This window comes from Oncorhynchus tshawytscha, linkage group LG10 (assembly GCF_018296145.1).
Source record: "Oncorhynchus tshawytscha isolate Ot180627B linkage group LG10, Otsh_v2.0, whole genome shotgun sequence".
NCBI lineage: Eukaryota > Metazoa > Chordata > Actinopteri > Salmoniformes > Salmonidae > Oncorhynchus > Oncorhynchus tshawytscha.
In genome coordinates this window covers 49,664,617-49,677,796 of record NC_056438.1, presented here as the reverse complement: position 1 = coordinate 49,677,796, position 13,180 = coordinate 49,664,617, and the positions used below count along the sequence as shown (strand labels likewise).

The 13,180-nt window shown below is 43.7% G+C and overlaps 1 protein-coding gene across 4 annotated transcripts in view; it reads left to right on the top strand.

Annotated features, from left to right (window-relative positions):
• chd7 (chromodomain helicase DNA binding protein 7) overlaps positions 1-13,180 on the top strand; it is an 84,488-nt gene that overhangs the window by 24,312 nt on the left and 46,996 nt on the right. For all 4 annotated transcript variants that reach the window (XM_042328670.1, XM_042328671.1, XM_042328673.1 and 1 more), the window contains one exon: positions 9,312-9,784. In XM_042328670.1, coding sequence (XP_042184604.1) covers positions 9,312-9,784 — 473 coding nt within the window. The remainder of the gene's footprint in view (positions 1-9,311; positions 9,785-13,180) is intronic.

Genomic DNA, 13,180 nt, shown 5'->3' with positions numbered 1-13,180 from the left:
ATGTTGCAGAGTACAGAGATCCTAGATTGATTAAAAACCTACTCCAGAGCGCTCAGGACCTCAGGATGTGATGAAGGTTCACCTTCCAACAAATCAAATGTATTTACATAGCCCTTCTTACATCAGCTAATATCTCAAAGTGCTGTACAGAAACCCAGCCTAAAACCCCAAACAGCAAGCAATGCAGGTGTAGAAGCACGGTGGCTAGGAAAAACTCCCTAGAAAGGCCAAAACCTAGGAAGAAACCTAGAGGAACCAGGCTATGTGGGGTGGCCAGTCCTCTTCTGGCTGTGCCGGGTGGAGATTATAACAGAACATGGCCAAGATGTTCAAATGTTCATAAATGACCAGCATGGTCAAATAATAATAATCACAGTAGTTCTCGAGGGTGCAGCAAGTCAGCACCTCAGGAGTAAATGTCAGTTGGCTTTTCATAGCCGATCATTGAGAGTATCTCTACTGCTCCTGCTGTCTCTAGAGAGTTGAAAACAGCAGGTCTGGGACAGGTAGCACGTCCGGCGAACAGGTCAGGGTTCCATAGCCGCAGGCAGAACAGGACAACGACCCTAAGCACACAGCCAAGACAACGTAGGAGTGGCTTCGGGATGTCTCTGAATGTCCTTGTGTGGCTAAGCCAGAGCCCGGACTTGAACCCGATCGAACATCTCTGGAGAGACCTGAAAATAGCTGTGCAGCGAAGCTCCCCATCCAACAGAGCTTGAGAGGATCTGCAGAGAAGAATGGGAGAAACTCTTCAAATACTTTTTGTTTGAAAATGTCTGTTATTTATGTTAGTGCGTTTGGTATACATATCCAAACTCTCATTCTCTGGTCAGCGTTATATCGGACAAAAAGTTATATTACCTGTCGAAGAAACATTTCAAACTGATTACAGAAAAAATCATTAGGATGTTTTTAACATATAGCTTCAATAAAGTTCCAACCGGAGTACTCCTTGTCTTCGTGAGCAATGGAACGTAAGTGACTACCATGAGGAATAAGCATGATCAGAAAATGGCTGACTGCCAGACACCTGACTGATTTTGCTATCATTCACTCCCACAACACCATAGAAGTCTCATTATAATTTATATTGTGCAACATCATTAATACCTCAAAGGGATTTCATTGGGGACTCTGGTGAATACACACAAAGCTCAGATTTCTGACTTCCTGTTTTGATTTCAACTCAGGATTTTGCCTGCCATATGAGTTCTGTTATACTCAAAAATCATTCAAACAGTTTTAGAAACTTTTGTGTTTTCTATCTAATACTAATAATAAAATGCATATATTAGCAACTGAGACTGAGGAGCAGGCCGTTTACTTTAGGCACCTTATTCATCCAAGCTACTCAATACTGCCCCCCAGCCATAAGAAGTTAATGCAACCGCTGTGTCAGATTTCAAAAACTTTACTGAGAAATCGAACAAATCAAACCGTGCAATAATAATCTGAGTACAGCCTTTAGACAACAAAGCAGCCCAAAAGATACCCGCCATAGTGGGTAGTCAACATTACTCAGAAATACTCATTTTAAATATTCACTTACCTTTTGATCTTCATCAGAATGCACTCCCAGGAATCCCAGTTCCACCATAAATGTTTGATTTGTTCGATAATGTCCATCAGTTATGTCCAAATCTTCTTTTGTTAGGGCATTTGGTAAACCAATCCAAAAGCACGCCCGGGTCGCGCCGAACGTCGGGACAAAACGTTCAAAAAGTTCCGTTACAGTCCGTAGAAACATGCCAACCTAAGTATGGAATCAATCTTTAGGATGTATTTAACATAACTTCATTAATGTTCCAACCAGACAATTCCTTTGTCTGTACAAATGAAGTGGAAAGTAGCAACCTTTTCACGTGAGCGCGCCAGACCACTCACTCAAAGAGCTCTTATGAGCCCCTCCTTTAGAGTAGAATCCTCAACAGGTTCTAAATACTGTTGACGTCTAGTGGAAGCCTTGGGAAGTGAAACATAACTAATATCACCCTGTATCTTCAATGGGGGCTGAATTGGAAAAACTGCAAACCTCAGATTTCCCACTTCCTGGTTGGATTTTTCTCAGATTTTCGCCTGCCATATGAGTTCTGTTATACGCACAGACATCATTCAAACAGTTTTAGAAACTTAAGTGTTTTCTATCCAATAATAATATGCATATATTAGCATCTGGGACAGAGTAGGAGGCAGTTCACTCTGGGCACGCTATTCATCCAAAAGTGAAAATGCTGCCCCCTATCCCAAAAAGTTGAAACAATTAAAAATATATATTTTATATTAGATTCTTCAAATAGCCACCCTTTGCCTTGATGACAGGTTTGCACACTCTTGGCATTCTCCATAGTCACCTGGAATGCATTTCAATTAACAGGTGTGCCTTGTTCATTTGTGGAATTTCTTTCCTTAGTTTGAGGCATTCAGTTGTGAAAAGGTAGTGGTGGTATACCGAAGGTAGCCCTATTTGTTAACCACAAGTCCATATTATGGCAAGAACAGCTCAAATAAGCAAAGAGAAACGACAGTCCATTACTTTAAGACATGAAGGTCAGTCAATACGGAAAATTTCAAGAACTTCAAGTACAGTCGCAAAAACCATCAAGTGCTATAATGAAACTGGCTCTCATGAGGACCGCCACAGGAATGGAAGACCCAGAGTTACCTCTGCTGCAGAGGATATGTTCATTCGCGTTACCTGCCTCAGAAATTACAGCCCCCCAAAATGCTTCAGAGTTCAAGTAACAGACACATCTCAACATCAGCTGGTCAAAGGACACTGCATGAATCAGGTTGAATTGCTGCAAAGAAACCACTACTAAAGGACACTAAGAAGACACTTGCTTGGTCGAAGAAACACGAGCAATGGACATGAGACCGGTAGAAATCTGTCCTTTTGGTCAAAGTCCAAATTTGAGATTTTTGGTTCCAACATGTCTTTGTGAGATGCAGAGTATGTGAACAGATGATCTCATGTGTGGTTCTCACCATGAAGCATGGAGGAGGAGGTGAGGTAGTGTGGGGGTGCTTTGCTGGTGACTCTGTCTGTGATTGATTGATTTAGAATTCAAGCCACGCTTAACCAGCATAGTTACCACGGCATTCTGCAGTGATACGCCATCCCATCTGGTTTGGGCTTAGTTGGACAATCATTTTGTTTTTCAACAAGACAATGAACCAAAATACACCTTCATGCTGTGTAAGGGCTATTTGACCAAGGAGAGTGAGTTAAGATGGTTTGGACCGCAGAGTGAAGGAAAAGCAGCCAACCAGTGCTCAGCATATGTGGGAACTTCAAGACTGTTGGAAAAGTATTCCTCATAAAGCTGGTTGAGAGAATGCCAAGAATGTGCAATGCTTCCATCAAGGCCAGGGGTGGCTACTTCGAATCTCAAATATAAAATATATTTTGATTTGTTGAACCCTTTTTTTTGGTTATTCCATGGGTTATTTCATGGTTTTGATGTCTTCACTATTCTACAATATAGTAAAAATAAGGAGAAACCCTTGTGTAGGTGTCCAAACTTTTGACTGCTACTGTATGTGTAACTATTAACCCCAACCTGTTCAACTAATTTTGGAGTACTTCCCCTAGATCAGAATGTTACCACACATCAGGCAAATGCAACAGCAGTTGCCTCACTGCTAGCTCTCTGCCTTGTCGTCTTTTTCTGGTAGTCTGAAATGACAACTTCCTTTATGCAGTGGGTTAAGGAGGTGATGTCATCTCTGCCTCTAGAAAAGGTTTGGTGCACTTTGCTTGGGCGCCCTACAAAAGTCATATTGGCCATATTGTGATACAGGTTTTTTTCTTCTCCATTTTACATTTTTTGTCTTTAATTTTCTATGATATCTTTGTATGATGCCTTGGTGGGTGGAGTAGTAAGGGGTTGGGATTGTTGTGCTGTTTTCTTCCTGTTCAACTCAAAGCACCAGTGGAACAAGTTAGTGTAGAACCCTTATATGGGTCACTAGTAGGGGTGGGAGATATTTGGGGAGACCTCAATCTGATAATTATTTTGTACTGTTAATAACTAGGTAATTCCAGACTGTAAAATTGCTGTCCTAATTTAAAATAGTTGCATTCTCATGAAATAATCTTAGTATTTTGAAAAAATAAGGCTTATACGGAACCCAAACAGGCTGCGCTATCGTGCATAAGTTTATTGTCCCCCTACACCAAACGCAATCATGATACTCGGGTTTAAAATATCAAAACAAACTGAACCAATGACATTAATTTGGGGACAGGTCAAAGCATTAAACACGTATGGCAATTTAGCTAGTTAGCTTGCACTTGCTAGCTAATTTGTCCTATTTAGCTAGCTTGCTGTTGCTAGCTAATTTGTCCTGGGATATAAACATTGAGTTGTTATCTGACCTGAAATGCACAAGGTCCTCTACTCAGACAATTAATCCACACATAAAAATGTCAACCGACTCCTTTCTAGTCATCTCTCCTCCCAGGCTTTTTCATCTTTGAACTTATATGGTGATTGGCATCTACACTTTCATAGTATTGCCACAACAACCGGCAAAAGTTAGGCTTTCAATCACCCATTTGGGTATAACCAATGAGGAGATGGTACCTGCTTCTGTAAACCAATGAGGAGATGGGAGAGGCAGGACTTGCAGCGCGATCTGCGTCAGAAATAGGAATGACTTCTATTTTAGCCCTTGGCAACGCAGATGCTCATTGGGGCGCGCCAGCAGTGTGGGTACAATAATTGCAAGATTGCGAGCGGTGTAGTCAGGGTATTAGTTGATTAATTTAAAGTCATTTTCAACATATTAATACAGCCTAACTGCTAAAACTGCAGTTTGGATTTGTAAAGTTCAAATTGATAGTCATGCACAATATATTGTCACTGTCAAATATCACTATTTGATTTAATCGTAAATCGGCCCAATCCATGTCTAGTCCACGCGGGTTACCTATTCTTTAAGTCGGCCACAGTTGCTGAGCTGATGGATACTGGCTCCATGAACTTTCTTCTATATAGCAAGCAGAACCAATCATGCTCTAAAGATAGAGTCCCACACGTAAATATCACTATAGGCCTGAGCAAAAACTATTGCTGCTTGGTCTGACGGTATCAGTGTTCTGTGTCTCCCGCTCCTAGCGACATCCAGAGCAGGCGGCATCAACTTTTCCAACCAAACGACACAAGGCCTTTTTTTTTCATCAGTCAAGGAGGCAGCAGAGCAAGTCTGTGGAGACTACTCTGATTCATCATTTCCCCATCTGCCAAAGCAATGATGTGGGAAACATTGGATTACCAAGCTACCTGGAATATTATGAATGTATCTGCCTGCCTTGTGCCTACAGAGTTGGAAAATATTGCATTGCATTTTGGCGGTGCCAGATATATTTATTTTGTTATAAAAGTGCATTAGGAAGGCCATAAGGGGTACCTGCACATGTTGAAGGCTACAAGTATGGATTCCATTCTTCAGTAGCATTTCGTCCATTATGATCCCATTCGGAGAATGGACGAGTTTAAAAAGCCCATAGATTTAATCAGCAGATGCTAGCTAACTGGACCCGTTTGACAGAGTTAATGTTTACAAATGTGGGCTTCTCCCATGACTGCTGGAGCTGGCACGTTTATCACTTCACTTCAGCTCCCTCTAGTCCGTTTTGTTTTCAAGGGGATAGACTGAAAGACGAATTCAAGAGTACTTTTGAATAAGAAAAGGTGTCCTTGGAGTCATTCTGCCTTTTCAATTTCAGCTGTTGTGGGAATTCTGCACCTGGTTACCTCCTGGCTAACACAGTGGATGTTATTTTTAGTTGGCATCAACAAACTGTAAAAAAATAAAATAATAATAACTTGGTCAAAGGCCTTATTCTTTGGGGCTGTTGGATCACCAACTTATCCTCCAGTGATGGTAAGGCCCATTTTAGGATATCCAGCCCTGTCCCTCAAGTGCTTGAACTCCACCCTCTCTCGAAACCACAACAAAACATTGGTTGATTGGCATCTTGGGTCTTTTACACCCTTAGGCCACAGGCCTGCCATTTTTGTTTTAAGTGTCGAATTGGCATCAGTCGGGAACAATTTCAATTCCGCAAAATGAATTGAACAACCGACATGGTAAAGAAATATTCTGGATTGAAATGAAACTGACCCTAACACTGATTTGCACAGGGCTGAAAGACAGGTGGTCCCAGGGTTTTCTAACCGTAGCCTGTGAGCAGTGGTCTGCTAGTCGCAAGGAATTGACAAACCCCAGATGGTGGTTCTCCATCACCTGTGACGATACAGTTGACTGTTTCTAATGCCATCGTTGTCCATATTTTATGCTTCCTTCAAGGAATATGAAAAATGAAGGACCATATTTGTAGCATCGCGATGGCGTCGTTCACCCTGGAGGTGTTGTGGTGAAGGACCACAGCCACTCGGCAGCAGTGGCCGCCCTCTGCTCTGCTCCTTCAGGGAGTATTTAGCTCAGAGAGAGAGCACTTTGGCTGCCAGAATAACCGGCACATCACTCTTCCCCTCCGAGAGATGAAACCCAATACCGTCCGTATCGTATTCTGCACTGCTGCTGTCACATTAGCAATGCGGTGAGTGTGTGCGTGCACCAGGCCCATTGTCATTCATGTGATTGATTATCGGGGAAGCTGGGCAAGAGGAGACGTTTATCCATTAAAGCAGCAGTCCAAGCCCTCTCTCGCCTCTCTCTATTTCTATGGCCAGCCTGTCTTCTGCACACCTCTGTTTGGGGATGGGCATAAACGCATTCTCTGTGACCTTGGTGATGTTTGGCATGCACCATGCACCCAATCTGTCTCTTCGCTTGTTTACAGGAAATTTGCATTTGACTGCCGCAGTTGTGGTTCCCTAAAGTTTTTTTGTTTTTTTGGTCTCTGAGCGATCTGCAGGCCTCCCAGATAAAACGAGCACGGTACAAACGGGACCTCATCTTTCATTCGTCTGAATTTCCTTCCTTTCTTTCTCTACTCTCTTTCGTGAAAATACTTGCGCACACTCCAACCAGCTCAGACAAGGGGGATGTTTTCGAAGACTCCTTCGGCAAGAGCTGTGGCATATTGCAGTAAATTTGCTTATGTCCATAAATGCACCCCCCCCTCCCCCCCATTTTTTTGAAGTATGGATATAATTTATTCGTGTCATAATGCCTTCGCCCCATCTGCTACTGGGACTGCGGGCAGCTGGAAGCCCCAAACAGCTGCCAACGTGTTTCCTGTCAGCCCAGCTCTACTGGGGATAGAGAGCAGGGGAGAGGAGAGCTACTTCTGTCTCTACAGGAATAGAGGCTAGACTAGAATTACCAAGTCCCTCTCTCTTTAGGAATAGAGGCTAGATTAGACCTAGCCCCAGACTCTTTAGCAATAGAATTCAGATTAGAGCCAACAGCCTGGATAAATTGCATATATTGTCTCTAAGGCTAAGTTGTAGATGTGCTCTTTCTCTATAGACCTATAGGTTTAGATTTAGTCGATTGTCTCCATGCTGAACTAAAGAATAAATACAATTTGTATTTGTCACATAAGCAACGGGTGTAAACTAACAGTGCGACTCTTTATTACGGGCCCTTCCCAAAATGCAGAGGGGTAAAAATGGGAAAATAAGACAAGGAATAATTACACAATGAGTAACGATAACTAGGCTATATACATACACAGGGTACCAGTACGGAGTCGATGTGCTGGGGTATGAGGTAATTGAAATAGATGTGTACATATAGTGGGGGTTAGTGCTGAGCGATTTAGCCGAAATTAAACTAATTGGTCAACGTCGGTTCAATTACACTGAACAAAGGCATAAACGCAACATGTAAAGTGTTGCTGGAAAAAAGTTCCCAGAAATGTTCCATAAGCACAAATAGCTTGTTTCTTTCAAAGGTTGTGGACAAATTTGTTCACATCCCTGTTAATGAGCATTTCTCCTTTGCCAAGATAATCCATCCACCTATATCAAGAAGCTGATTAAACAGCATGATCATTATACACTTTGTGCACCTTGTGCTGTGGACAATAAAAGGCCACTCTAACATGTGCAGTTTTGTCATACAACACAATGCCACAGATGTCTCAAGTTTTGAGGGAGCGTGCAATTGGCATTCTGACTACAGGAATGTCCACCAGAGCTGTTGCCAGAGAATTGAATGTTCCATAAGCCGCCTCAAGTCATTTTAGGGAATTTGGCAGTATGTCCAACCGGCCTCACACCCGCAGACCACTTGTATGGTGTCGTGTGGACGAGCGATTTGCTGATGTCAACGTTGTGAACAGAGGGCCCCTTGGTGCGGTTATGGTATGGGCACGTATCTGTATACCCAGTCGTGAAATCCATTGATTAGGGCCTAATGAACTTATTTCAAATGACTGCTTCCTTAAATGAACTAACTCAGTCAGATCCTTGACATTGTTGCATTTTTATTTTTGTTCGGTATATTTTTATTTTATTTACTGTGATCTCAATGTGCACATTGCACAATTTATTTTGAGATGCATCACATCCCGCCTGAACTGTGCGACGTAGTTTCCAACAAGCCAATGTTCTACCTAGTTTAGTGCATTGAATGTGGTAATTAACTACAATGACCATAATCCATTGCGCATCTACTTGTCCGGTCTGTTTTTATTTTACTCCTCCTACGGAAGAGGGAAGAATGCATGATCATGAGGGTATTGCGATCGATTTGTATTAAGCTGTCAAAGTATGCCTGCCTGCCTTTGAAGAACTAGAAAGTAGTGATGTTGTCAGGCCACATAGGCAGCAGCTTGATGAGTTGTCTTGGAATGAAATAATAGTCATCAAATAAAACATGTAATATACACAACTGGAATATTTTATTAAAGTCATGTGAATTAAAAATTGGTAAGCAGTCACTAGCATCATGGGACTTTTATTAATGTTTTGTGTTAATGCATTCAACCCAAATAATCTAACTGAACCAACCTCAAAAAGCTAATCGCTCAGCACTATTGGGGATCAAGTGACTAAACAAGAGGATAGATAATAAATAGTAGCAGCAGCATATGTTAGTATGCAAAGAGGTAGCTAGCTGTTGGGCTAACTATTTAGCAGTCTTATGGCTTGGGGGTAGAAGCTTTAAGAAAAGTATTAAGCTAGCAATAGCCGTACTGGGATAGAGGTAATGACTACGGTGGGGAACGGCAGGTGTAATGGTTGGGGCAACTTGTGGAAGACATCTTTTTGTTCACATCTTTTACAAAAACTGTTTCAACCCTAAAGAGTCGTTATGTGATCGGCATTTTTGTTTTCCGCTGCTGCTGAAAATATTTATTGATCTTATTCCATCTCTTCTCCTGGCAGCATTCCCCTTCAGATCCATCATCCGTGACGACAGCTTCCGACAGGACATCTGCCTCGGGGGCGAACCTCCAGCCAGCCTACCGTGACCAGCAGCCCACGGACACAGAGCAGAAGCCAAAAAAGAAGAAGAAGAAGAAAGCCAATGTGATTGAGAAGGGTGGAGAGGGGGAGAAGGGTGGAGAGGGGGAGAAGAAGCAGCAGAAGAAGAAGAAGAAGAAGAAGAAAGGAGTTATGGAGGAAGGTGACGAGGAGAGGAAGCCAGTCGTCGGGGACAGCTGCGGGGCTGAGGTTGACCCTCTGACAGGCGCCCTGGAGGAATCGGCGGATAAGAAGACCAAGAAGAAACCAAAGGACAAGGAGCCTAAAGAACCCAAGCCACCCAAGACTCCGAAAATGCCCAAGACCCCCAAAGAGCCCAAGGAGAAGAAGGCTAGGAGCACCACCCCTAAGGCCAAGATGCCCAAGAAGCACAGGTAGGTTACATCTGCATTACCTGACCTGAATGTAGGCTACATCACTCTAGTAGAGGCTTAACTATTAATAGCAGCACTACATTTACTTGATGGGCTACATCTAGGCAAGGCACATACCTCTACATAAGCTGCTCTCTAACTACTGTTATTGAACGCCTTGCTGATTTCAGTCTGTGTTCAGGTCAGTATTTATGCTTTTAGTACTTAGTTGGATAAACCTTGCTCTTCAATCACGGGACCAGTCAGTGGGAAACACCGGTCACGACCCTGAGTTTGTGAACACCCAGGTGGACGAGGAGTGATGTTCGGTGTCTTGGCACATGTCGGCAGGGGCACTGGTTGGTTATGTGATCATTCGACTCCGTGAACTAGCTATGCCGCAGGTGTGGTGGAGTGTCCATGGGTTTGTGAGTGTACATTGTGAATTGTGAAGCAGCCATCTATTGACGTTAGCGGCAGCAGTAGTAGCACACCAAGTAGCTGCCAAACCAAGCTGAGAGCTTTGGAGCGTTGGCTTACACAGTGATGGGAACCTTCCATCCTCATGCTTTAGTGGGAACATGTTGGTTGGCCTTTAGCATTCAGTCATGACCTAACAAAATCTCCAGTCAACTTAACCTATGAGGTAGAAATTGCGTGAACCTGAGTGATTCATCTAGGGCTGGAGATGGATGGAGGAGTTACTTCATGTTACCTGGTCTGTCCATCTCAACACCATGTCTCAGACGCTGTTGGCTTCTCTCTCGTCTCTCGTCTATCACACGGCTTCAGGAGCCCTTAGCATGCTAAAGACCCCGTGTCTCGGTCTACCTCCTCTCTCTCTCTCCTCTCGCTCTCTGCCTCCTTGGGTAGAAATGCAAAGCAGGTGGGCAGAGCCAGTGAGCGATCTGGCCTTTTCATTGTGGAGGTAGTAACATGAGCTGCCTGAGGAATGTGTCAGCAGAGCCCCCCCACCCCTCCTTCCTCTATCCCGCTGCCCTCATCCCCCTCTCTTCCCCTACTCCGCAGTACTGTCACTCCTCCTGCCGCTTGGCCTCTTTCATCCAGAGGAAGAGGGAGGGGCTAGAGCCGCCAGTCAGCCCCCGCATCTGTGGCCCAGCACCGGAGCAGGGGTCAGCAGAGGGGGAGGTGTGTGTGCGTGTGAGAGGAAGCGAGCGGTGGGGGGAAGGAAAAAAGATTCATGTCTGGCTGTGTGGTAGAGGGAAGTGAGTGTGTTTCTGTTTGTGTGTGCGCCTAGAGGGGGAGGAGGTAATCTTGTGGCGTAAAATGGCCGCTAATGGTAATCAAGGCCATGCGGCCTCATTTAGCCACCAAGCCTGACTCCAGCACCGGAAGGAAGCCCTGCAAAAAGGCTCTTGTCTCTGGGAGCTAAATGAGCTCCAATCAATTGGGGCCAACTCCCTTCTCCACTAGTGTTGCACGGTATACCTAAATGTACAGATGTTTTCGATACTAGAACATGAAAAACAGGTTGGTACTAGAATTTGTTCTTTCAAAGGTACTTCTTTCAAATGTCTCACGTCATAGACTCAATCCTGTCAAGCCATATGTCTAGTAATTTGTCGATCTTCTCATGGGGCTAGTAGCAAGCTAGCCAGGCTACTTGCGCATGCAGCCGACACAGTGCAAGCCACTTTTGAGAAGCAAACGAGAGGGCAAATGCCGCCAGCATTGGCTTCTAACGAACATACCTCCACACCCTGTTGTGGGAATACTTTGCTTACACAACCGATGAGGGCAAGCCTCCCGAAACAACTGCGAAAGGTGTTAAAAGCAGTGCAGTGCAAGGGAGGTTTAGTTGCAAAACGACAACAAAAATTACAATATGATTACATCCCAAAAGTCATGTGAAATGCACTCACACCTTACATATATTGCTGTCATAGTTAACGTTAGTCCGACTTCGTGTTTGTCTGGGCTTTCTACCATTAGACAGCCAACTGCACTGGGTGGGGCATTGCACCCTGGGAGTTGAAATACACCCTGGGATTCGTAGTGTGCCATGTAAAGTCCATTGTATTTGTGTGACGTCTAGACTACAACAATATAGATGCTTCAGAAATTAACGTAAGTGTTTGTCGTTTTGGAATTAAACTGTTCATTTAATACATTAAATGATTTAGCCGTCACATAATGTTATCTTAAGTGTAATGAATGTCATTTGACCTAATATTATGGTCATAGATGAGCAAATTAACCCCGCCATGTATCAAATAACATTTTAAAACACTTGACGTAATTGTACAATTATTCTCATATGGTATGTTAAGTTTCTTATTTAATATGGCGTTTAATTTTTTTCAATAATTGAAAATAGAATAGAAATGTTCTTTGTTTTTGTTATACTAGTTATCAACATAGTTAAAAAGCCCAGTGGTTATTCAGTAACTTTAGCTAATACTCATTAGTTTTTTTTTGCTGTGGTATGGTTTTGGTGTTATCATTTTATTGACTATCTTCATACTAAACCTTGTATCAGTCAGTCTGGTATTGTGAGAGCACCATTCTTCATAACCTTCCTCCATTTTGTGATGGCTAGGCCAATGGGTTAATTTAGCATGATAATGGTGGCAGCCCATTCACTCAACCTCCACCCTGTAATGGTGGACTAAACATTCTCCCGGTCTTCAGGCAGAAGTTTTCTACTCTGTCCAGATCAGAGATCAGACGTCCTCCACCCCAACCCTGGCCTCAACCATGAGGTGGGAGCAATAGAACTGATCCTAGATCTGCCTGCCCAGACCTACACTGTTTAACTTGGTCTTGGCCAATGGCCATTTCATATGTCCACAGAGGGTTGCTCTCTGAGCACACAAAGGGAACCTCCATGTCTGAATGTCTCTGGTCTAAAGTGGCTTTCTCAACCCGGTCTCCTTTTGTTACTTTTTGATTTTAGATAAACACCCTAAAAATCCTATGTGTTTTGATACACTGGTTAGGTTAAAGTACCTTTCATGATAGGATAGGCGAAAGCAATATGGTGGAAGCCATATCTGAATAAGTCATGAGTACAGCTGAAACGGAGCAGACCTCTCCTTTTGCACTGTGTAAAGATACTCAGTTTGGCTCGAGTGCATGTGCTCATTTTCTGTCCCCTGCTTCCCTAGCCAGCATCACTGACATGGATGGAGTGAGGGGCTTCAGGAGAGAGTGAGCCAGTGGCTGGCAGGCAGAAGGCTGTCTTTTGACCTTGTGTTTCTGTGCTCGGTCATCCTGGTAGAGAGCGGCGCTATTAATAGCTACACCCTCTCCTGCGTCGTTGCTCCTCTCGCTGCCACACCCGTGTGTGTGCAACATGGGGTGTGTGTGCTGGCAGATTTGTTTGCTGTACACACAGCCGTCAGGAAGAGGGAAGCGCACGTGCAGCACATCACATTGAGTGTGTTTGTGGCTCTC